The 23,375-nt window shown below is 60.4% G+C and overlaps 10 protein-coding genes across 10 annotated transcripts; 4 read left to right on the top strand and 6 right to left on the bottom strand.

Moving 5' to 3' along the window:
• Positions 1–614: 614 nt before the first annotated feature.
• On the bottom strand, positions 615–3,938 carry HRG_08062 (cortical protein; the record flags this gene model as incomplete). Its single annotated transcript, XM_044866533.1, has 1 exon — positions 615–3,938. One exon carries the CDS (start codon positions 3,936–3,938, stop codon positions 615–617), a length of 3,324 nt encoding a protein of 1,107 aa, XP_044718422.1.
• A 3,902-nt stretch (positions 3,939–7,840) lies between these two features.
• Positions 7,841–9,409, top strand: HRG_08061 (uncharacterized protein; the record flags this gene model as incomplete). The annotated part of the gene is made up of 1 exon (XM_044866532.1): positions 7,841–9,409. One exon carries the CDS (start codon positions 7,841–7,843, stop codon positions 9,407–9,409), a length of 1,569 nt encoding a protein of 522 aa, XP_044718421.1.
• An 889-nt stretch (positions 9,410–10,298) lies between these two features.
• HRG_08060 (hsp20/alpha crystallin family domain-containing protein) lies at positions 10,299–11,384 on the bottom strand (the record flags this gene model as incomplete). The annotated part of the gene is made up of 1 exon (XM_044866531.1): positions 10,299–11,384. One exon carries the CDS (start codon positions 11,382–11,384, stop codon positions 10,299–10,301), a length of 1,086 nt encoding a protein of 361 aa, XP_044718420.1.
• Positions 11,385–12,495: 1,111 nt separating this feature from the next.
• HRG_08059 (cytochrome C oxidase copper chaperone (COX17) domain-containing protein) lies at positions 12,496–12,864 on the top strand (the record flags this gene model as incomplete). Its single annotated transcript, XM_044866530.1, has 3 exons — positions 12,496–12,520; positions 12,603–12,655; positions 12,724–12,864. The coding sequence occupies 3 exons, from the start codon at positions 12,496–12,498 to the stop codon at positions 12,862–12,864; spliced, it is 219 nt and encodes a 72-aa protein (XP_044718419.1).
• Positions 12,865–13,139: 275 nt separating this feature from the next.
• On the bottom strand, positions 13,140–13,627 carry HRG_08058 (uncharacterized protein; the record flags this gene model as incomplete). The annotated part of the gene is made up of 3 exons (XM_044866529.1): positions 13,140–13,326; positions 13,391–13,503; positions 13,559–13,627. The coding sequence occupies 3 exons, from the start codon at positions 13,625–13,627 to the stop codon at positions 13,140–13,142; spliced, it is 369 nt and encodes a 122-aa protein (XP_044718418.1).
• A 580-nt stretch (positions 13,628–14,207) lies between these two features.
• Positions 14,208–15,963, bottom strand: HRG_08057 (TCP-1/cpn60 chaperonin family domain-containing protein; the record flags this gene model as incomplete). Its single annotated transcript, XM_044866528.1, has 4 exons — positions 14,208–15,050; positions 15,106–15,761; positions 15,814–15,865; positions 15,913–15,963. 4 exons carry the CDS (start codon positions 15,961–15,963, stop codon positions 14,208–14,210), a joined length of 1,602 nt encoding a protein of 533 aa, XP_044718417.1.
• A 484-nt stretch (positions 15,964–16,447) lies between these two features.
• Positions 16,448–17,939, top strand: HRG_08056 (ATPase family associated with various cellular activities (AAA) domain-containing protein; the record flags this gene model as incomplete). The annotated part of the gene is made up of 4 exons (XM_044866527.1): positions 16,448–16,450; positions 16,502–16,593; positions 16,655–16,769; positions 16,827–17,939. The coding sequence occupies 4 exons, from the start codon at positions 16,448–16,450 to the stop codon at positions 17,937–17,939; spliced, it is 1,323 nt and encodes a 440-aa protein (XP_044718416.1).
• Positions 17,940–18,485: 546 nt separating this feature from the next.
• HRG_08055 (uncharacterized protein) lies at positions 18,486–19,232 on the bottom strand (the record flags this gene model as incomplete). The annotated part of the gene is made up of 1 exon (XM_044866526.1): positions 18,486–19,232. One exon carries the CDS (start codon positions 19,230–19,232, stop codon positions 18,486–18,488), a length of 747 nt encoding a protein of 248 aa, XP_044718415.1.
• Positions 19,233–20,056: 824 nt separating this feature from the next.
• Positions 20,057–21,371, bottom strand: HRG_08054 (cytochrome c1 family domain-containing protein; the record flags this gene model as incomplete). The annotated part of the gene is made up of 4 exons (XM_044866525.1): positions 20,057–20,729; positions 20,781–20,843; positions 20,970–21,127; positions 21,297–21,371. The coding sequence occupies 4 exons, from the start codon at positions 21,369–21,371 to the stop codon at positions 20,057–20,059; spliced, it is 969 nt and encodes a 322-aa protein (XP_044718414.1).
• Positions 21,372–21,830: 459 nt separating this feature from the next.
• Positions 21,831–23,142, top strand: HRG_08053 (ran GTPase-activating protein 1; the record flags this gene model as incomplete). The annotated part of the gene is made up of 2 exons (XM_044866524.1): positions 21,831–22,022; positions 22,087–23,142. 2 exons carry the CDS (start codon positions 21,831–21,833, stop codon positions 23,140–23,142), a joined length of 1,248 nt encoding a protein of 415 aa, XP_044718413.1.
• Between the last annotated feature and the right edge of the window lie 233 nt (positions 23,143–23,375).

The raw sequence follows: 23,375 nt of genomic DNA, 5'->3' as shown, positions 1-23,375 counted from the left end.
GCTCGGTTGTGACCATCTGCAGCGTAGCAGACGGAACGCAGAGCCGGGGTATATCAGAACAAGCCTCACTCGCCGTGCGCCCCGCCGCCGTGCCTCCTCCAAAACCATCTCTGATCAGTACACACACTTCAACCGCCAGAGCACGAGGCAGAGCCCCGTTCTAGATCGGGGGGCCGGGGGGGTGGTGAAATCGAAAGGGCGGGCCAGAGGGGCGGAGGCCTGCTGAGGGGAAACCAGGTGGCAACGGGGAGGAAAAGAGGGGAACTCGAAGTGAGAGACAAATATTGTCAAGGGCCACTGAAACACCGAATCGTTGGCCACGAAAAGTACGGTCCGGTAGAGAGAAAGGGCGTGAGGTGACGCCGCCGGGTTGATTTGCCTGAAACTCCGCCGCGCGTGTCAAGTAGCCTTGGACACCCATTGCGCCGCGCTATAAACGAGAAAAAAAAGGGATGTCTATCCCTCGAAGAAACAAGTGGCGAGCTCTCCGAGACCCGCCAGGCTCGAGACACATGCTAGCGGCAACAGGGAATCTTCGCCAGTCAGATCCAGTGAGGCCTTGTGATGGGCGCAGGCATCGCCTCTCGAGTGCATCGAGTGCGTGCATCATCGGCTCAAGGCCGCCATCTCGGCTTTCCGTCCTTGTCCGAGAGCGTTGTCTTGTTCGTGCTAGAGCGGCTGGCCGAGCGACTGACCGAACTCAGCCGCGAGCTCGCGCGGACCGTGCTGCTTTCCTCCTTTTTACCCTTGGGTAGCGGAAGCAGGCTGCTCCGGCGAGGCATGAAGGCAAGTGAGCTGGCGGGACGGTTGATGGATCGCGCGTCGGGGGGTGGATCCGACACAGACGGTTGCAGAGAGACGGAGCGGTTTGTCGCCAGGGCCGACATGGAGCATTTGGTCAACAAGCGTGGCTTAGCCAGAGTCTGCTGCGAGTAGGGCCCAGGGGACGACAGCCTCTCACGGAATGAATGGCGCGAGTGGCTGGTCCTCGAGGGCGTGTCTCTGACGCTGGGCGACTCTGATGAGGCGCGAGTGAAGGCATTGCGGCGAGGAGTGGGCAGCCTGGTGACAGCGCTGGGGGGCGAGAGCGACGAGGCGGACCGCTGAGCGCCTGGCGTCGATCTTGCATAGGGGCTTGGCGTAGTCAGGCTCATGGGCTTGAAATTGTGGCCGGTATCGATGCTGGCGACGTTGGTGGAGCCGTTCCAGCGGGGGCGATGGGCGAGTGCAGAATCAGGCCGTGGCGTCCTGCTGAGAGGCCCGGACGTGGTGGCAGGGGAGCTGGCAATCGTCGACAGCCGAGGCGCCGTCTTCCTGCCCACTGCGGAGGTTGGCGCGGGGAGAGATGAACGCCTCCTGCCGCCGGGGAGAGGAGCGCTATGGCTTGGCTTTGGGGAGCGGCCCTTGGACTTGGGAGCCGGGGTGTGCGGGTCAAAGCCGAGGGTGGACATGATTACCGACGACGGCGGGGAGCTTCCCGGGGTTTCGTGGCCGCTGCCCAGGGTGGAACGGTCGTTGGACAACATGCTTGACACCGAGTCTCGCAGGTGCTGTCCCTTGCGGTCGGCCTGGATCTCCTCGAGGATCGCGTCCATGTCCCTCAACTGATACTTGAGAGTCTGCCATCGGGATTGCGTGTCGCTCAAGAGCCGCAGAATCTCGCCATTGACGGTGAAGCGGTCCTTGACGCCCTTTTCGATGATGGACAAGATCCTTTCAATGGCCGGGCCGTAGTGTGTCTTCTTGGCTTCATAGCTCTCCATCTTCTTGGTCATGGTGGCTGGGTTTGTCAAGTACTGGCCGGCGTCTAGAGCCTCTCGGAGCTTGATGAGAGAGCGTTGGACAGACTCGAGCATCTTCTGGGCCTGTCGCCCAGCGCCGCGGAAGACGATGACCCAGCGGTCCTCGCCCAGCTCCTTGCGCAGCGACTCGGCGTCTCTCTCGAGCTTCTTGTAGGCCGCATCGAGGCTGTTGCGTCGCGTCTGGAGCTCCTCGCAGGCCGTGGGAAAGGACCTCTCGGCCCGGGCCTCAAACACCGAGAGGCGCATGGGAAGGAAGTCAAGCGAGGCCCTGAGGGGTTGCATCCTGGCGAACAGGGCGAGGAGGCTGGAATCGTCGTGCGAGAGGCTCGGCGAGCCTGGTGAGCTGGCGGTCATTGGTAGTCCCGAGAGACTGAGGCGATTGGAGCTTTGCTGGCGTAAGGCGGCGCCGGGGGAGTCCTCCACAATGGTCTCGAGGTCGCCAATGTCGACGCCATCGCCGGCAGCGGCTGACACGGCGGGCTTGTGGCGGCGCTCCTCCATCTCAAAGACCAGTCGGCTCAGCTCGTCCATTTCGCCCTGAATGTCGCCCAGCACGTTGTTCCACAGCTCCTCCCACTCCATGGCGATTTCGACCTGCGTGCGGACGACCTGCAGCGTGGCTCGGATCTGGGCCCACTCGTCGAGGATGGATTCCATTTGCGTCACGGCCCGCCTCAGGTCATCGGAGGCGACGGTGGAGATGTCGCCTCGGGCTTGCAACTCCTCGATTGCGCCGACGTAGACGTTGATGAGGTGCTCGAATCGGTGAATGGCGTTTTCCACCTCCTCGAGGCCCTCTCTGCCGCCGGCGGCGGACCATTCGACGTCATCCTCGCTGTCGAGACCGCCAATGACTTCCTGTGCCTTGGAGATCCAGCTCCGGATCTGCTCAGCGGCGTTTATGAGAGCTTTGGCGGCGACCTGGGCGGAGCGAATGGCAGAGACCTTGCTAGACAAGGACTCTGGGTCGGGCAACTGCAGCGACGTCAACTGAGCGAGCTGGCTGGCGAAGGATGCGCGGGAGAGCGTGTATATCGAGCCCGGGCGGCTGTTGGCCGAGGTAAAGTAGGAACTCAAGCCAGGGACAAAATGGTCCTCGGAAGACATGACAGCCGGGGGGGTGACGGCCAGTGTAGGGTTGTCTTTGGGCGGGGGCGGCGGAGGCACGGCGTCGTCGGGGGACGGAGGACGGGCATTGCGTTGGAGGTGCTCGCGGCGAGTGTTGAGAGTCACCTTTGTTCCATTGCCGTTTGTGTGTTCGGGCATGCGGTACTTGTGCGTGTCCATGGCCAGGGGCTCCGATTTTTGGATCTCGGGCAGCCACGGAGAGCCGAGGACGAGGGGCGAGGGCGAGTTGTCGAGGGGCGAGGACGGGGCGGCGGCGCCCTTCCAAGGCCGACCGCGCCGGGCGATGACTGCGCTGAAGGAGGCGGCCTGGAGTTTCCGGTCGAGGCGACGCAGCTGGTCCTCGTCGAGGCGACCGACGTTGTCGTGCTGGGGGGTTGGGGGCGAGGGCGGATTTTTGGAGGTGCCGAAGCCCAACGCCTTGAGTCGGGCAGCCAGGCCAGGCGACGTCTTGCGAATGGCCGAAGGCGACTGGTGGTCAGGGGTTGGAGGCAGGGTAGGGTGGCCGAAGCGGTAGGCGATGAGGGGATTCCTGTCTGTGGGCGTGCTGGCAAGGCTGGTGGTGCTGCTGGTGGTTATGGTGGGAGTGGTTCTGAGGCGGCCGAGGGTTTGTTTTGCGGCCGAGGACGGGGAGTCGATGGCGGCGGCACTGCTGCTGCTGCAGCGGCTCCAGTGGCTCCAGCGATTATTGCCGTCGGCGATGGGCTCGACGACGGGGACGGGCGTGGCGGCGGTTGTGGCTGTAATGGCCGCCGTCGTCGTCGCAGGGTTGATTTTGCGTGTTTCTCCCGCTGCCGCTTGTGCTGCCGCGGCGGGTGGTACAGGCGACTCGGGTAGGGTTGGGCTGCTGCTGGTGGCGCCACGTGGGACGGAGAGCTGGGAGGAGAGGTCGCTGGGGATACTTGTCAGGACGGCATGGCGCCGAGGCTGGCTGTCGTCGTATGCGCAGTCGTGGTGGAGGCTGGGGGAGATGACAGCTGGAGCGGACGAATGGTCGGCGCAGGCGGCCATGACGGGGGGTGAGCGGCCCCTGTAAAACAGAGCCGACTCAGATGCCAAATGGATGGATGGGCGGCCGGAACCTCTGCCCGGCGAGGGGGGCTCCCCCTGTCGCGTCCGCTAGTCGGCAGGTAAATAATACCACCAGGCCGTGGGTGGTAGCCGCTAGGGCGATCGCCCAGTGCTGTAGGAGGCCTGTAGGCCAACCAATCTTTCGACTCTTTGGCCCGCGCCCGCTTTTTTCGCTGCTGGCCGCCGATCCCAGGATTCGCCGATAAAAGGGCGAGAAACTAGGCAAGGGATGACTTGTTCGAGAAAGATTAAATGACCGACCATAGGACGCAGGATGGCAGGCTAGGCTTGTAGGCTTGGACAGGGGCGCGGGACACCAGGGCAAGGGCAAAGGCAGGCAGGGGGGCGACGACGGCGAGCGAGAGAGGTGACGAGGCCGCAGGGTGATGAAGCCGCGGTGGTGACGATGGTTGATGGATCGATGCCACATACGCCGAGGCTTGCCAATGGGAGACAAGCCGACCTGCACGAGCCTGCAAGCAGCGGCCTACATGCGTAGCACACGGCAGTCCGAACTGCTTTCTGGACCTGCAGGCTGCGGGCGATGAGGCAGGGCGCGGGACGGGGGATAGCGAAGGACAGCAGGTCAGCCGGTCGGTCGTCGTGTAAGCCAGAAAGCCAGAGAGAGAGGAAGAGAGAGAGAGAGAGAGAGAGAGAGAGAGAGAGAGAGAGAGAGGTGGGAAAGGGAGACGTCGACTGGGAAGGACACAAAAGAAGAAGGCCAAGTCTTGACTCTGCGCTGCGCACCAAGGGCGAGAGTATGGGGTAGTGGATATTATTAACCTAGGGGGGGGGGTAAAAGGGGACTGAGGCTGTTAGACGAAGGGGCTAAGAAGCTTAAGCCCAAGTTGAAACACGCGGCCAAACGTGCCACGACTCGATCACGAATCAGCAGGAAGAAGTGATGATGAGGAGGAGAGAAGAAGAAGAAGGATAAGAATAGGACAAGCAGAGTGAGATGTGCCGTTGTTTGCGCGCCCGTGTTTACGCTCTGGCGCGCCACGAACATGCGTGCTACCGGACACAAGCAAAGCAACTAAACTAAACTACGATGCGATGCACTCATGCAGCGGGAAGCTAGCGGGCAGCCAGACAAGAGGCCATGGCGGCTGCAGCCACGGGCCCTCGGTCAGCTAACTACCAGCGGCGACGGAGAGCCGCAGTTGCGCAACGCTGCACCGCATGCCGAGTGAGGTCAGAGTGGGAACATGCTCCAAATCGGGGGGCATGCGTCCATTGGCGGCGGTCGGTCTGTCGTGTGTCGTTGGGCGACATAAAAATGCATGTTTTGGTCTTGGTCCGGTGGCACGCGTCGCTGGACACGGTGCGAGGGAAACAGGAGACGACGACGCGCGCTGAGATTGCAGGCCAAGAGGCTGGAGGTGTTGGGGGGAAAGAGACGAAGAAGCAGACAAGAGGAGAGGAGAAGCAAGATGGAAGACTCGGTACAGTCAGTCCTGCCTGGGTCTTTGGGCCGTGTTGACGTTTGGATATTGCCTCTTTGCATGCGCATGCGCGTTCCCTTGTCATGCCATTGATGAAAAATCCACGTCTCTCTCTACTACCTAGTAGGTATGAAATGAAGAGGGAGCCTTGGCAGCTGTCAATATGCCGCCGCTATAGGTACAGTACAGTACAGCACTACCAGGCAAAGTGGGACTTTCAGGCCGCGGTCTACCTACTGTACTTGTACTGTCAGGCTTCCTGTCAAACCATAGCCGGTCCCAGTTCCGTGGCTCGACCCTATTCTCGGCAGCAGCGCATTTTACACTGGAAATATTCATGTAGAGAGAGGTACCATAGCAGAGAGCAGAAGCGTCGGTCTCTCGTGGCTGCAATCCGGATCGGCAGACGCAGCTGGTAGCAGTCGGTGGGAGAGGACTCTGATGGACACGACTCACTGGCGGTGGCAGTCAACGTCATTGCCATCGCACAAGATCTCTGACGCCGTGCGCCACCCCGAGGCATGGAAACGTGCTCGCCTCGCCACAGCAGTCAATCAGCAATCAGCCATGGGCAGTGAGTGTCTCGGGTCGGATATCGGATGACTGATCCTGCCGGGAACTCGAAAAGATGCGTTCTCGCCGTCATGGAATAGTCCCCCATTTTTCCTTTGCTCATCACACCGCTTACCTAGTAGTGTCCATCCGTGCCTCGGTCCGTCATGAGAGGGCGTCGGCCTGGAATGCCACGCTATCGACTCGAGACTCGACAAGCGTCCTGTGTCTGAGCAGTCTGAGCTGTCTGAGCAGGGAGGCGAGAGTCTGGGATGCAGGTACTGTACCTACAGATACACGCCGTGCTATCGACGACGACCCTGGCAGCGCGGCACAAGACAGACGAACGGGCTAATCAGGTACCAGTAGATGATGATGCCTGTACGGATGTACAGAATCTGTAATCAGCGACGAGTCCACTCTTTTTCGGTAGGTCATCTTTGCATCTCCCACCACCGACCGGCGCGGGCTCCACGGCCCATGGGGTACCTGCTAATTAAACCACGGTACTGGGGCAGGTAGCCCGAGGTACTGGCTGCCTGTGCGGCCTGCGTCGTCGTCATCAACCTCTCAATCACGGCCAGGCTGCGATGCCCCGGACGCACTGGGCCATTGCCCGTGAGCACAGCACTGGATGAATAGGCGGCATCAAACTCGCATCCATCAAAGACTTCGTCGACGCAAAGAATCAATCATTCCGCAACAAGCATGGCGGCCAGGAGATTGCACGCGCCCACTCCAGCACCCCTGACGTTGCCCGGGATACAAACAAACGAGGAGCTAAAGGACAAGAGCCCACCCCATCTTCATGCCTCACGAGCTGAAGCTAGCAGAAGACGTACAGCACGGTATAAAAATGAAACAGCTGCCCCCCGTCCTTGCCTCCACGCCTGTGCCATGTGAAATGATTCTCCGAGGTCCGCCCCTCTCGATAAGTACAGACGCCCGTACGAGTACAGTACCTCCCTCCTTTCTAGGCCTCTCCTTCAGGCAGGCTCCTCCTTCAGGCTCCTCCTTCAGGCTCCTCCTTCCCTCGCGGCAGGTCGGTTTTTTGCTTGTCTGAGTCTGGACTGAGAGGGGGGCGCTCTTTCCCCTCGTCGGGACCGGATCGGGCTGGACGCGACAGCCTCTCGCATTCGCCTCCTCCTGCCCTCCTAATTCATACAGCCCCAGCTTCTCCCGAGTCCTCCCTGCACACGCACACGGCAGCATCGAAACGACATCAGCACCGCTGCTGCTACGAGTAACCGAGTAACCGAGTCATCACCACGAGTCCTTCCCTCGAGCCAGTGGCAAAAGAAACAGGTTTAACACCCAAGGTGCCAACAGGGGGGGGGCAACGTCGAGACACGGAGAAGGGAGGCAGAGAGCAGAGGCGAAAAGACGGGCCAATAGCAACCAGCCCGAGCCCCTGATCTGATTTCTGACACGGGACCCGGCTCCGTCCGTCGCTTCTGATTTGCCAGTCTGGTGCACACGTCTGTTACCGGCCTTGACTCTTCTCACGCTGCTGACGGCCTTCAGTCTGTCTGCCGCCGCTGCCGCACTCCGTCAACATCATCATCGACGACGTCGTTGGCCGCTTCAACTCACTGCTCCCGACTAAGAATCCCTTCTGTGCACCGGGCGACGAGAGCTTCTCTGCCCTGCCTCGCCGCCCCATGGCCCCCGGTCTTGCATCTACATAAACGCAACCAACAAGCCATCACGACTCCGCGACCCGCCGCAATTCGTCCGCATACGCCCCAAATCCAAAGTCCCTCCCTGCGTGCGCATCGACGCCCACTCACTCACTCGCGGCCGCCCGTGCCTCCTTGTGTCGTTGCACGTCATCAATCTTGCCTCATGGCCACCGCAAACGGCCGGCAGCTGTGTCGGCCCCCCACCCCCGAGACCTCGCCCACTCTCACCCCTGGGGCCTGTCCGGACCTGACGCGCTGCCTGTCCATCGGCTCTTCCGCCTCTTCTCACTCCCATCTCACCTTTCGAGGCTCACAGAGCGGCGACGTTTCCTCGCGCCACTCCTCGGCCTCGTACCACTCACAGGCCTCGGATACCTCGAATCTGTCTGGCACTTCCGGCCATGGCCCCGAGCGCAAGGGTCGCCGCCGGGGATACGTGCGGCCCCAGCCCACCGACTTCGCCGCCAGCGCCAGGTCCCGCGAGAGTGTCATGAGTCTCGGCAGCATTGCCCACTTGCAGTACTACTTTGCTCGGACCGGCCTCTTGGACGGCAAGGGCGCTCAGCTGGCGCGCAAAAAGCAGACGCAGCGTGCCACTCTGGATCTGTCGGCCTTGCAAGGCACCAGCCCCGCCTCCAAGAGGGTATCCGATGCCGACTCCTCTTACGCCTCTATGGGCAGCAGCCCAGACCTAGGTGCCGATGCGTTGGAGACGGCGTCGCCCCTCGAGATGGAGGATGACGACTACTACGACGACAGCTTCGCCGAGTCCGACTCGGGCATGCTCCCACCCACAGTAAGTACATATCACCACAAGGATCCACAGGTGCCCAAGCCGCCCACCATGGCAGAGCTCAAGGCGGACCTGGACACCACCCTGCAAGACGCCGCCAAGGCCCTGGGCGAGGTGCGGCAGCGCAAGGCCGGCCTGTACGAGGATCCCGCCGACGCGCCGCAGTACCCCAATATGCCCGAGGAGAAGAGCCAGGGTTGGTATGAACTGCAAGGCATGCACATCCTCGACGTTGTCACGCTCGCCATCCGGGCCGCCAAAATATACTACACAGCTCACGAGCTGCCGGAACGCCTAGACTCCATCAAGTCGGAGAAGCAGGTCCGGGCGGATTTGTTGGGTGTCATGGAGGTGCTGAAGCAGATGGCCACCCGCAACTTCAAAGGCGGGCTGAGAGACGAAGAGATCAAGACAATGACCGACTGGATCGGCGGCGTCTTGGATATGCTCACCAAGGAGGAGGACCTGGAGGCGGCAGAGAGGGCCGAGCGGGCCAACTGGGCCTGGCTACGCGGCGACTGGTCTGGCCGGGAATACGAGCGGGAGCGGTCATTTCTCACGTCCATGGACCCCGAAGGTGGCCCCCTCCCGCCGTGGACGCCGCTGCCCGAGGCGTCGGGAACGCCCACGCCATTCCTCGAGAGCATGCAAAACGGCCTGCGCCTCGTCCGGCTGCACAATGCCGTGGTGAATAAGTCTAGGAGGCGGTTCGGCGCGATTCCCAGCTTCCACGTCGACACGCAAAAGCCCTACCGGTGCGCCGACAACCTCCGCTACTGGGTCAAGGCCGCGGAGCTGCGCTTCGAGGTGCTGCTCAAGGTGGATGCTCTCGGCGTTGTCTACAACAGCGGGCCACAAGCCTGGGCAGACTTTGAGGCGGCCATCCTGAAGTGGTGCCGCCACGTGCGGGAAGAAATCGCTAGCGAGCTAGACATTTGAGAGTCAAGCCTAGCCCGTCGCGCTCCGTCGATGCCGTGAATAGGTTTGATTCCTGTTTGGCACATAATTCTTTCCCTTTGTTTCAGCGGAAGGCTGCTGCTTTTTTCTTGGCTCCGGGAGCAAGAATGAGGGTTTTTGCAAGAGGGCACATTACATGCGGCCCGCGCGCCGCCGCTGTTATTTTGCCGTCTTCATTTTCCGAGCTCTCGTCCTTCGTGGGACGCGCGCGGCATCCATGAACGTATATTCTTTTTCGGCGAAGATGGAGCATGAGGTCCCCATGCGTAAACATACCCCCACACAATCACTGATCTACCAGTCCAGCATATACCCATAGCATAGGCTTTAGGCGCAATTGTCCTTTACGACCCCTTCACCCCCTCTAATCGATACTGCCGAACCGAATCAATTCTGCCTCGAGAAACCTTTTCTGACCAAGTGCGCCGGTGATGGGCGCTGCGTGAATGCGAGACGAAGACGTGGCCGACAGCGCCGAGGAGCATTTCATTATATGCCTTTTCCAGTTGATGTCACGATTGCAGGTTATAACTAGACAGAGTCACGGGATACGATGGACGAGAAACGTGCAAGAGCAATAACCTATTTCATCTTTTTTCGTTTCTTTCCTTATATTATGTGTAAACAAGAGACGACGGAGTAACAGCGTTGATGAAGCTGACAATGAATCCCTCCCTCTTTCCTTACTGCGAGAATCTCGTATGCTCCTCCAAGGCATGAACACCTCTCGGGTAGCACGAAATTCGGGGACCGGTTTTTTTGGGTTTTCAGTTCTTCATTGACCGCATAGTTAAGGCATAGAAGTGATAAAATCAATCGTTCAATAGAGGGCATCCGTAAACCGAGGGCCGAAACAAACCCCCCCCCCCTTTCACTCAATGTCAACACGTCGAATCTGGGTCCACTCCTTCTCAAGCTTGGGCACGATGACGACGAGGATGCCATTGTCCATCTTGGCCGAGATGTTGTCTGCGTCGACAGCATCCCTTTCGCCATCCTCGTCGGCGGCACCGGCGGGCGGCAGGGCGACGTGGCGCTCAAAGAGGCCGACGCGGCGCTCGCCCGAGGCCAGGGCGGCGAGGAGGAGCTCGTCGCCCGGGCGGTGGACGACGCCGGCGATGCGCAGGCGCGCCGTGTCCGGGTCCCAAGCGACGCCCAGGTCCTCCTTGCGGGCGCCGGGCAGGGCGACATGGACGACGTAGGATGTCTTTGTGTTGTAGACGTCGAGGGGGGGCGTGAAGGCGGTGGCGTCGTCGGCGGGGTCGTTGCCGTCGCGATGGTGGTGGTTGTTGCCGAAGCTTGTGTCGTTGTCGTTGAAGTTGAAGGCGCCAGCGGTGTAGCGCCGTGCCTGATCGTGGATGTCGCGGATCAGGGGGTTCACGATGCCGTGCATCATGCCGTGGAAGGCGGGCCAGTTGGGCGACGGGCCTGAGAATGCATCGGGGTTGTGGAAGTGGCCGGCCCGAGGCCCGCAACCGCGACGAGAACGCCCGCAGCCACGGCGGCCTCCGCGACGGCCTGGTCCGCACGGAGAGCGCGACGCGGGGTCGGTGTCGGCCTCGTCCTCTCCCGGGGTGACCTCGGCGGGGTCGGGGACGGTGGGCTCGCTATTGTTGACGGTGCGATCCGAGCCGTCGACCTTTTCGTCGTTGGCCCCGGCCGTCGACTCACGGGTCTCGTCGTCGTCGCGAGCCGCTGCCCGCTCAGGGGCCCCGTCTTGGCGGCGTGGTCGACCGGCGCCCCAGTGGTGGGGATGGCCGGCGCCGGGCCTGTGCCTCGGGCCCCCCCACCCCTGGCCGGGGCCCCATGGGTGACCGAAGCCCGTTGGCGGGTGGTGACCCCAGGGGCCGCCAATAGGGGCTTGGTGGTCGACGCCCTGGCCGGGGGCGCGCGACGAGGGGTCGAGAAACTGCATGAAGTCCCAGGCGGGCGCGTTCTGTTGGTTGTGCGAGTTCATGTTCAAATATTTGTAAAAGGCGGGATGAAATGGTTGTTTGCGAATTCTCGCTGTGGATGTGAACTACAGTTCTCTCTGTTGGAGGAACATGAACAGGCGCCTTTATATACGTGGGACGGTCGCCAGGCACTCACAGTCGACGTCAACCAGGCAGGCAGACGAGGGCTGGCGTACGGCCACGCTTGGAAGCGCATCGTCCGGGCTGGTTTATCCGCCGCGCATTCAGCAGCCATGATTCGTCGGCCGGCCCACCAAGTCGAGGGCCCGAGGGACCGGCTCTCCCCATGGAGAAGAGCGTGTAGCTGCGACGCAGGGATGGCGAGTGGCGGATCATGCTGTGTGTGTGGGACACGCGTACACTCGCCACTGCATTGGCGACGACCCGAGGTTTCATGCTCTGCTGCTGTGCGTTAGGCAGCAAGTTGGCTGGCGCGTGGATGCTTCTGGAAGCAGCCTGCTCGAGGTATGGTGTGAGTCATTACCGTTGTTGTTGATCAAGTGGCACTTTCAAAGGGCGACGACGGTGAGAAGCATGAAGTTCATGGTGGAACTACAAAGAGATGCTTAGTAAAGGGAGGCGAGACACCTCGTGAGTCAACGGACGGCCGGAACAACACTCGCCCCGCCCTCGGACCTCGAGCGAGACGACGGACTTCCACCTCTCTGCAAATCGGACAGACAGCATGATGCCTGTGCCTGTGTCGGTACCGTAAGAAATGGAACCCAGTATTCTCGGGTAAGCGCCCCGAGCCACCATCTCGCAAAGCCACCCTGACATCGGCTGCAGAGCGTGGCTTCAAGACTCTTTGTCGCGTGGCGTCGGCCCGCACGACGCTTCATCGCGAAGCTGTCGCGAGGGCACGTGAGCTGTCCATGACATGATTGGCCGAAATCCAGACATCAAGCAAATTCCCATCCCGGGCGACAGTGCCAGACAGTAGCTCAAGCCGGCTGCTAAACATTTCCCTCGACGCTGTTCCTCTCCCATATCTAGAGGAAACAAGTAAGAAACAAAAGACGAGGAGCAAGGCAGGGAAAGGAAGAGGAACTCACGGCTCGGCCGTCGCATCCAATCCTTCGGAACCAGAGAGCTTCTTCTCGACAGCCCGCCATGGACGCCAAAGCCGCGCCCATCCGTACGTCAAGCCCCTTCTCGTCCCTCCCCGTCTCTTCACCGAGTCCACACGATTCCGCTAACACCACTTCCCATGCCTGTAGCCGCGGTATCCGCGCCTGCCGCCGCTTCCCCCGACAGCGCCTCCCGGCCCAAGGTGAGCTTCCGCCGGCCCTCGTCCTACCCCCGCCACCCCCCGACGCCGCTGACCGCTTCTGTCCATAGCCGTGCTGCGTCTGCAAGGAGGAAAAGTCGAAACGGGACGAGTGCATGCTCTTCTCCACCGCCGCTGACCCAGCCGCCGACTGTCGGTCGCTCGTCGAGCAATACAAGACTTGCATGCTCGGATTCGGCTACAAAGCATGAGCTGGCGTCTGAGCCCAACACGGCTGCTTCTGCTGTACATTATTCCCCTGTGTCATCACTCATGGTATAGACGGGCTGTCGCGCATCAATAAATGATACCCCTCTCTTCTTTTCCCATTGTTGCCATCGTTTCGGGTATGCTGTGTGGACTCTCCTGTCAAGCATCACCGCACAATGCTTGTGCTCACTGAGGGATCCAGACTAATTGGGGCTACAAACCTGAATTGTGCATCACGTCGAGTCGGCAACAGATCTGGGCATGCATGAGCCCTCATCTACAGCCCTTCCATCGACGACCTGACATCCATCTCCCTCCCATGATAGCCCACCAGCATCATCTCTTCCACCTTTCTCACCTCGAGGTGCATCTGCAGCACGAGCTCCTGCATCTTGACTTCGATGTCTCTGCGCCGCTCAACGCTGGACATGATCCTGGCAACCTGCTGCGCGCGTTTCTTCTCTCTGTGGATCAGCTCTGTCAGCGTTTCCACTCCCTCAGTCCTAGGAAGGCGTGGCATGTGCGTACCTTTGCCTCAGCTCCCCCCTGTAGCGAGCCAGCGTGCGAGATCGCAGCTCCGCCACGGCCTTCTGGTGCTCTTCAGACACCGCCTTGATGCGCTTGGCGCGATCCTCCTGCAGCTGAGAGAGCGGCTTGTCAGCTCAGCGGCTCGGAGGCTCTTGCGAGCTTGCTCACCTGCAGCACACGCTGCATCGCAGCCGCCACCGCCGCCGGGCCGTCATCGGAAGCCTTGTTTCGGTTCATCGTAAGAGCCGCCGGCGCCGCTCTGTCTTTGGGCTTGGTTTTTTCGTGAGAGGGAGGCACGAGCTGCTGCTGTGTTGGAAGTTGAATGGCAAGAGTGCAGGTTTAACGCTCGCTCTGCCAGAAAGGGTGAAGGGGAGATGGACGAGAGGGGGCTCAAGAGGGCGGAAAGGGAAGGAGCAGGCAGGCCCCTTGGTAGTGACTTTGGGAAAGAACCATCCTGTTGTTACCCAAGGCATCTGCCTGGGTAGGAATTAAGAAGAAAGGAGATCTTGGGACGACTCATGATTGAAGGACATGGCGACGTTATAGTAAATACATCCTTTGGAAGTGTTTTAGAGGCGCCAGCTCGCTGCCGCCCAGCATTTTAACAGGCCCCCCTGAGTGCTGTTGCTCTACGTGCATCCGCCGCCCTCAGCTTTCCTCAACGCAGCATTTCCTCACGACTCCCCTTGCAAGTATTCCGCGCCGATGCCAAGGGACAAGCAACTCGTTGCAACGTCCGCTTTCATTCTTCCTTTGTCGGTGGTATTGTCAAACGTCAACCAGCCTCCATGCCCCGTCTAATGTCCGGCACCTCGTCTCATCTCGTCAGAGCAATGTCGTCTATCCTCAGAATCATCTTGACCGTCTCCGCCGCCAGCTCAATCGCGCTCGTGCTCACCAGCAGTGGCTGAAGCACATTCTCCTTGGATATGTTGGTGTTGACCCCTCCAGACTTGATGCTGACCCCGGCGTTCTTCTCCCCCATCTCGTGCCGGTGCCTCAGGTCCGTCACCACCTTGATGCTGTTCAGCCCGGCATTCTCTGCCAGCGTTGTCGGTATCACCTCCATGGCGTCCGCGAATGCCTTCCAGCAAATCGCTTCGGTGCCGGTCAGGCTTCGCGCCTGCTTCGATAGCTGGGCGGCGATCTCAATCTCGGCCGCGCCTCCACCAGCGATCAGGGCCTTCTTCTTGACGAGACAGCGCACCACGCAGAGTGCGTCGTGCAAGCTTCGCTCGGCCTCCTCCAAGATGAGCGAGTTGGCGCCTCGGACAACCACGGAAACCGTCTTGCCCGTTGCCTTGGCTCCGGTCACCTTGACCATCCGTGCGCCTGACGACTGCACCTCCTCGACCAGGTCCGCCGAGCCCAGCTTATCCTCGGTGAAGGAGTCAATGTCGGCCACCGGCTTGCATCCCGTCGATTTGCAGATGAACTCGACCTCATCTCGCTCAATGTCCTTGATGGCGAGAATGCCCAGCTTGGCCAAAAAGTGCAGCGAAAGGTCGTTGACGGCGTCGCGGAGGATGGATTTCTGGAGCAGCAGGACGTTGCACTTTGCCTTCTTAATCTTCTTGGCCAGGTTCAAGAGGTAGAGCCGCTCCTCCTTGACAATCTTGTCCATTTGCCGATAGTCGTTGACCTGGATTGTATTCTCCATCTGGGCGAAAGTCAGCATTGCTTGTTCCTCGATTTGCTCCCAGTACGTTACTCACATCGGGCTTGGGGGGGCTCAGCTGGAACTGAATCAGCCCAATGCGTGCCTTTTCCATCCTGGCGGGTCCGCCGGCGTTCTTGAGAACGGGTTGATTGAGGACCAGGCCGTCGACGAGCTCGCTGTCCTCGATTGTGCCGCCAACCTTTCTGATGATTCTAATATTTTTCAAGTCGACATTGTCTGCGTTCCTCAAGTCGATGGTCTTGGTGACGGAATTGACGGCCATTGGGCCGAGAAGGTTCGAGTACTGCGACACAATCTTGGAAGACAGAGACGTGTTGGCGGCTTGGAGGAGCGAGGCCGTGTCGTTCAAGGTGATGGGCTGAGACATGTCGTGGAGAACCTCGACAGCCGCAGCCGCGGCTCTCTGGAAAGCCTCTGAAATGACCGACGGGTGGATGCCCTTGGAAAGCAGCCTGTCGGCAGCGCCCAGCAAGCTGCCGCAGATGACAACGACCGAGGTGGTGCCGTCGCCGGCCTCGACGTCCTGGGCACCGGCCAGGTTGACAAGCATCTTGGCCGTGGGGTGCATGACTGACATGCTCTTGAGCATGGTGTGTCCGTCGTTGGTGATGATGGTCTCCCCCTTGCCGCTTCGAATCATCTTGTCCATGCCGCGGGGCCCGAGAGACGTCCGGATCGCATCGGCGACAGCTTGGCCACGGTCAGTAAGGGATTGGCGCGAGACTCGGCGTGGGCAACACACCTCTGGCGGCGACAATGTTGGAGGACCGGACAGCCGTGGGCTTCTCCTTGTCCTGCGAGCTGTTAGCGGGGCCCCTTGGGCGGCGGTGGCTCTGCATACCCTAAATGTGGCATTGTGGGACGAGCCCATCGCTGTGGCCGGCGCAGACATGATTGCAGCAGTTCTCTGTGCGCCAAGTTGGTCGGGATGTTATAGTTGGCGTCGCGCTTGGAGGCAGGGCAGAGACGATGAGGCTTGGCCATCCCACCTTTTAGCCTGCGTTGCGTCGCCTGGCAGCAAATCCAGAAATTTTGGACCGGGCCGGCCAATTATCCGGCGTCTAGCTCAAGCCAAGCCAAGCCCAAGGCAGAGCTTGCTATTAGCGGTTAGCGCCAGGGAGCCTCGCTGCACCTGTGGCTTGAGCTAAGGCACCGGGCTGGGATTACGGCATTGCTTTCGTCGCCTTGGCTGAGCGTTACCAGCAGCATCTCAACACCAACATCCCGTTGCCCCCGTCTTGCGACCTCCACTTTCCCCAACGGCAGCGTTCAGCACTCGTCGTCACTTTCCTCGCTTAACCATCCGCGACTCTCGGTTTAGCACCCGAACCTCTCGGCATCACTGGAAGCCGGCCGCTTCGTCCGCGGGTTCCATCATGGTGAGCTCCCGAGGCGACAACGCATCGCGGTCTCGAGGCTGACAACCACAGCCTTCCGCGACCGGTCAAAACTGGGAGAAGTACCAGAAGAAATTCGCCGACGATGAGATTGAGGAGAAGAAAATCACCCCCCTGACGGACGAGTACGTGCGAGGTGCAAACCCGCGGCCCATCCAGAGCTGAACCATGTCCTTGTACCTCTAGGGATATCCAGGTCCTCAAGACCTACGGCGCCGCGCCGTACGGGACATCGATAAAGAAGCTCGAGAAGCAGATCAAGGAGAAGCAGCAGAGCGTCGACGAGAAGATTGGGGTCAAGGTACTGAGGCCCCCGCCCCTGGCCAGCGTCGGGATACACCATGCTCACCAGACACAGGAGTCCGACACTGGTCTAGCACCACCGCATCTGTGGGATGTCGCCGCCGATCGTCAACGCATGTCCGAAGAGCAGCCCTTTCAGGTTGCGCGCTGTACGAAAATTATCGAGGACGACAAGGGAGACGAGTCCAAGAAGAAGTATGTCATCAACGTCAAGCAGATTGCCAAGTTCGTCGTCCAGCTCGGAGACCGCGTCAGCCCAACAGATATCGAGGAGGGCATGCGGGTTGGGGTGGACCGCAACAAGTATCAAATCATGCTGCCGCTACCGCCAAAGATCGATGCCAGCGTCACCATGATGACGGTCGAGGAGAAGCCCGATGTCACATACGGCGACGTCGGCGGCTGCAAAGAGCAGGTCGAGAAGCTGCGGGAAGTCGTCGAGATGCCTCTGCTATCTCCCGAGCGGTTCGTCAGCCTGGGCATCGACCCGCCCAAGGGCGCCCTGCTCTACGGGCCTCCCGGAACGGGCAAGACGCTCTGCGCCCGGGCTGTGGCCAACAGGACCGACGCGACCTTTATCCGCGTCATTGGTAGCGAACTCGTGCAAAAGTATGTTGGCGAGGGCGCCAGGATGGTTCGCGAGCTGTTCGAGATGGCGCGGACCAAGAAGGCGTGCATCATCTTCTTTGACGAAATCGACGCCGTCGGCGGTGCCCGGTTCGACGACGGAGCCGGCGGCGACAACGAGGTGCAACGAACCATGCTGGAGCTCATCACGCAACTGGACGGGTTCGACGCCCGAGGCAACATCAAGGTCATGTTTGCCACCAACAGGCCGTCGACGCTGGACCCGGCCCTGATGCGACCGGGCCGCATCGACCGCAAGATCGAGTTCTCGCTGCCCGACCTCGAAGGCCGGGCCAGCATCCTGCGCATCCACGCAAAGAGCATGTCGGTCGAGCGCGACATCCGCTGGGAGCTCATCTCGCGCCTCTGCCCCAACGCCACGGGCGCCGAGCTGCGCAGCGTGTGCACCGAGGCCGGCATGTTTGCCATCCGCGCGCGGCGCAAGGTGGCGACGGAAAAGGACTTTTTGAGCGCCGTCGACAAGGTCATCAAGGGCAACCTCAAGTTCAACTCGACGGCGACGTACATGCAATATAACTAGGCTGGGCAGTCGCTCGCTTGCCCCCTTTTGCAAGTTCTTTTCTTTGGCGGCTTTGTGTACGAGTATGGCAGATGGTGGGCTTCTAGACGCATCTATGTCGATGCTGGCAGCCAGCGGTAGAAATAGAAGCCGCCGGCGTTGAGGCATTGCCCCTTGAAATACAGTGTTGAGAGAGGTCTGGGTATCTTTTCGCCGCTGCCTATGAGCATGGATTCATGTATAAGTGCTCGGGGCAACATGAAACCAACAAGGCGACAATACCTCGACGTAACTTAAACTACCTGTCTACCTTTGCCTAGCTGATGCTACAAAAAAAACTCCCGAATGCCCGCTTGCCTGTGAAACGCGCCAAGTGTTGGAATGAGTTCGCCCGACGAAGGACGCCGCGCAACCTTGCAGCGCGTCATGTGTTCCCGGCCAGCCGTGTGTGCAGAAGGAAACGGCCAGAACCTATATGCGAGAGCTGTTGGTCGCTCATTCTGCAGTGCCTCCATTACCGATGTACGTCGTCATTATTCGTCAAGATATGTCTGTGTCCCAACCACATCAAGCGCCGGGCATCCCTGACAGACATCCCAGGCAGACGGCCTCACCCTCGCCGCCCTTCTCGATGCAGCAGCGGCTGCACACGACGGCGCGGTGGCCGCACGCATCCCAGCCCTTGTCCTCGTCCGTGTAGCCGCCGTGGCCGTGCTGTCCCCCGCAAGCGTCGCAGTCGCCGGGTGGTTGGGGGTGGAGGCGGTGGTGTGGCGGGTGATGCAGCGGCGTGTCTTGGACATCGTCCATGTGAAACGACTGGGACAGCATCTCGTGCTCCGACAGCACGGGGGCCAGCGGGCCGGCATGCCAGCCGTGGCACTCCCTGATGCACACGAAGCACGTCCGCTTCCCGCAGCCCTGGCACTCGGCAAAGGAGTCGAGATCCGACTTCTTGGTCGGCTTGCGGTGGCAAATGTGGCAGGGTGATAGCAGGACACCGCTGGACCGAGGCGACGTCCTGTTGCCGAGGCCGGTGTGGTCGTGCAGAACCTTTTGCTGTTGCGATGGCCGCCGTCGGTGTGTCGAAGCCCGCTCGCCGCCGTCCGGGTGTGTCTCGTCATCGGCGATTCGAGGTCGCTTCGACAGGGGTACGACCTTTCGCGGCGGCCCGTCCGGCGCCTGGCTGCTGCGGACAAAGAGGTCGACCGGCCTCTCGGGGCTGTAGAGGCGGTACACTCTGCCCTCGCCGCCCTCGCGTCGGCGCTTCCGACCCGGATGGACGTTGTCGTCGCCGCCGCCAACGACGAATGGCATGGTCAGGGGGAGCGGGGGGGCTTCTCTCTCTGCTGTGCTCTCTCGCAAGAACAACTCTCTTGGTCTGTCTTCCTCGGCGGGTGGCAACGAGGATGAAAGAGCTCGGTGCAATCAAAGGCTTGACATGTCGAAAAACAGCTGCAGGATGAAAAGAAAGATTGGCGGTAACAGAACCCAACGAGGACAAGGAGGCTTGCCGTTGGGGCGAGTGAGAGAGCTGCAACCTGATGGGATGCTGGGTATCGATGCCTGCCGGCCGGCGTTTGTTTGGTCCGGCCTTCGGCTGACTGTTGATGCGAGCCGGGTGTCACCGGAGGAGAGGTGGGAACAGTAATCACACCTGTAAAGGCTGTAATAATGACTTTCTTCCTAAACGAGCTCGCGCACTGAACTAATAAATGCTCGTCCACGGCCCAAAACATACATCTAGTGCTAGCAGCGGGCATGGTTTTCCCTCGGTCAGTCCAAGGGGGTCGGTCCCATGGCCCATCCTGATGTGGGCCTGGCGAGCGCGGGTTGTTGGCGCTTACACGGAGCTCATGGCCCGTCCAAGGGCCGCCCAAGAGCCGCTGGCCATGTCGCGAACATCAGTTACGACATTCCACCTCGCGAGTGCGCCAAAACATGCCCAAGCCAGCCAGCCACAGCAGCATGCCTCGCTTTGCAAGCGAGCAGTGAACTGGATCATTGATTTACACTCTACTTCTCCCCGTGTCTTCTGCTCACCACCAGCCCTCCACTCCCATCCACCCGCCTCCGCCAACAAAGGAGCTGTTTCTAAGGGGGCCACTAGTATACATCCAAGGTGCCAGCGAGTGGCCTCTTCAGCGGCGAACCTTGGTCTCCGCAGGAGGATCGTAGGCAATCTTCCTCGACTTCAGCCACGCCCACTTGTATCGCTTGACACCAATGCTGAGAGCCCACAGAACCGACGTCACGACCAGCACCTTCATGCCCATTCTCTTGCGGTCGTCCATCTCGGGCTCGGCCGCCCAGTTGAGGAACTCGACGACATCCTTGGCCATCTGCGACGTCGAGGCTGGAGTGCCGTCCTCGTACTCGACGAGGCCCTCGTAGAGGACACGCGCCATGCCAATGCCGGTGCCGGGGAAGTACGGGTTGAAGTTCATGCCGGGAGCGACTTGCGCGCCCGCCGGCGGTTCCTCGGGGTAGCCCGTCAGCAGGCTGAAGATGTAGTTGCAGCCCCCGTGGCGGGCCTTGACGATCAAGCTCAGGTCCGGAGGGAGGGCACCGTTGTTTGCAAAACGAGCCGCCTCCTCGTTCTTGTAGGGAGGGGGGATGTAATCGGCCAGCTTTCCGGGGCGCATCTGAATCTCACCCTGCTCGTCCGGCTCACCAGGGTATTCGTTCTCCTCGGCCAGGGCCTTGGCTTCGTCGACGGTCAGGACGCTGCCAACCAGTGACCGGTAAGGGATTCGACTCAAGGAGTGGCAGCTCATGCACACCTCCTGGTAGACTTGGAAGCCTCGACGGAGACTAGAAGATAATGAGCAAGCCGAGTCCATGACCGAGCTGTTGACCACTCACGCCTGGTGGTCAAAGGTTTTGAACCACTTCTCGTGAACCCAGGGATATTTGGTAGGGTGCAGACTAAGGCACACAAGTCAGCGACCCAATCTAGCAAACAGGCTGGCCGACGCAATGTATTTTGCCGCAGGCCAGCCCAGCCCACGCCAAGCAAGCAGCTTGCTTGTGGACAGCGGCGAGACAACGTACCCCTCCTCAGCTGGCGTCATAGCATGAGCAACCGGGCCATAGAGGTGATAGTACCAGGCGATGGAGCCGACGGCCACAGTGGTCGAGGCGATGGCCGCTAGGTTGAGTCGCGCAGGGGAGGCTTCGCCGGCAGCACCAGAGCTCGTCGAGGCCGCTCGCTAGACAAGACAGAGAATGATCAGCATCGAATCTGTCGTGTCCGAGGGCGTTCATGATGCAATTGGTCGTTCTGGCGCGTCGGGGTTGGTGTTCTTGTACCCTCGGCAAGCCGCGGGGGGGGGTGGAAAGGGAAGCTGCGGAAGCCCCAGGCCCGTTGGCCACCCTTACCTTGGAGACGGTAGTCGCGCCATTTCGCAGTCCATTGAGGATGCGCGTCGAGCGCAGGCAAGACCTTGTCAGCATTATTGACGAGCGATACCGGTGCCGCAAGGGGGGGGGATATGCCGCAATCAGAGTCGGGACGGCGATGAGGGGAGTGGTCGCTCTCGAGGTCGGAGGTCGAAGGGGTCAGCTAGAGGTCATTGGCACCCGAGAAAATCCAGTTGTTCCGAAATGGGCCGATGCTGATTGGCCCGGGTCACGTGTTGCTCCCGGGGCGGAATCGCAGATGCCAGCCCATGCACGATTAGGTAAGCACATGGGCTTTGTACTGGTACCGAGACTACGGAGTACTCCGTACCGTAGGTACCCAGAAATTAAGGGGCGCCTATTGTGAAGTGCTCTGCCCTCCTCTTCTCACTGCCCCGCCCCCACCATGTCATATGCCAACAGCAGAAATCGCATCCTGCAAACCCCCGAGCAACCTCTGGACTCGTCGCCCAAACCTCCCACCAAGCTACACTCCTGGCTCTTCTCACCGCAATGACCGACGCCGACAAGCTGTTTTCCATCGAAGGCAAGGGCCTCAAGCTCGACACCGCCGCCGACCTTGAGGCCCACATCGCCGACCTCCGTGTCCGCGACGTCGAGGAAGTCCGCTTGCTGGGCAACACGCTGGGTGTCGAGGCCTGCAAGCTCCTCGGCGAGGTCCTGGCCACCAAGAAGAACCTCAAGGTATGTCCTCCTCGGCACGTTTCCCCGGCGTCTTCGTCGCCTTGCTGACGGGTCCTTCCTTTAGGTTGCCAACTTGGCCGACATCTTCACCGGCCGGCTCCTGGCCGAGATCCCCGAGGCTCTGTCCTCCCTGCTTACGTCGATTCTCAACTTGCCCAACCTAAACACCATCAACCTGAACGACAACGCCTTTGGCCTCAACACGCAGGCGCCTCTGGTCGCCTTCCTCTCCTCCCACGTCCCTCTGCAGCATCTTTACCTCAACAACAACGGTCTCGGCCCGCATGCCGGCATTCTCATTGCCGACGCCCTGTCAGAGCTCCACGCCAAGAAGGAGGCGGCGCGAAAGGAGGGCCAGCATGTCCCCGACTTGGATACCGTCATTTGCGGGAGGAACCGACTGGAAAACGGCAGCATGACGGCATGGGCCAAGACGTTCAACCTGCACAACAAGGTTAAGGAGATCAAGATGGTCCAGAACGGTATCCGGCAGGAGGGCATCTCCCATCTCCTCAGCCAAGGCCTCAGCCATGCCACCGAGCTGAGAATCCTCGATCTGCAGGACAATACGTTTACGCTCGTGGGAGCCAAGGCTCTCGCAAAGGTCACCCCGACCTGGGCCTTGCTCCGCGAGCTCGGCATCGGCGACTCTCTTCTCGGCGCAAAGGGCGGCCTGCTGCTCTCGGAGGCTCTGGCTCAGGGACAAAACAAGGAGCTCGAAACGCTGCGCCTGCAGTACAACGACATTACTGCTGCCGGCGTCAAGGGCTTTGCTTCTGCTGCGCAAGACGGCCTGCCGTCGCTGAGGCGAATCGAGCTGAATGGCAACAAGTTTTCCGAGGACGATGAGTCGATCCTCGCTCTTCAGGAGCTCCTAGAGTCCCGCAAGGAGAAGCTTGCCGGTGACGTGATCATCGAGGACGACTGGGGCGTTGATAGCCTGAGCGATCTCGAGGACGAAGACAGCGACGAGGAAGACGAGGACGAAGACATCGAGCCGGAGAAGAGGGCAGAGAAGCTCGTTAAGGAGGCCGAGGAGGCACAAGAGGAACCCGTCGTTCAGCTCAAGGATAAGGAGGTGGACGACTTGGCTAAGAAGCTTGAGAAGACGGAGATTTAGTTGCCGAATGCCTAGTGGCCCCTAGACGATGGACGACGAGGACTGGATACGACCTCGCACAAGGCTAGCGCAGGCAATGGATATGGATACCCCTGGAATGGTCAAACCCTGTATGCGAGCGGCGACGGTTCTGGTCATGAGTGCCTGCAGCGCATATTTAAATGGAATGAATACACAAGACAAAGTCACTTTCAAGGATGGAACCGCTTTTAATCGTCAATATTGTCATTATT

Source organism: Hirsutella rhossiliensis (genome assembly GCF_020360975.1).
Source record: "Hirsutella rhossiliensis strain HR02 chromosome Unknown scaffold00009, whole genome shotgun sequence".
Taxonomy (NCBI): domain Eukaryota; kingdom Fungi; phylum Ascomycota; class Sordariomycetes; order Hypocreales; family Ophiocordycipitaceae; genus Hirsutella; species Hirsutella rhossiliensis.
Note: the sequence above shows the minus strand (reverse complement) of the source record. Positions and strands in the feature narration are given on the sequence as shown.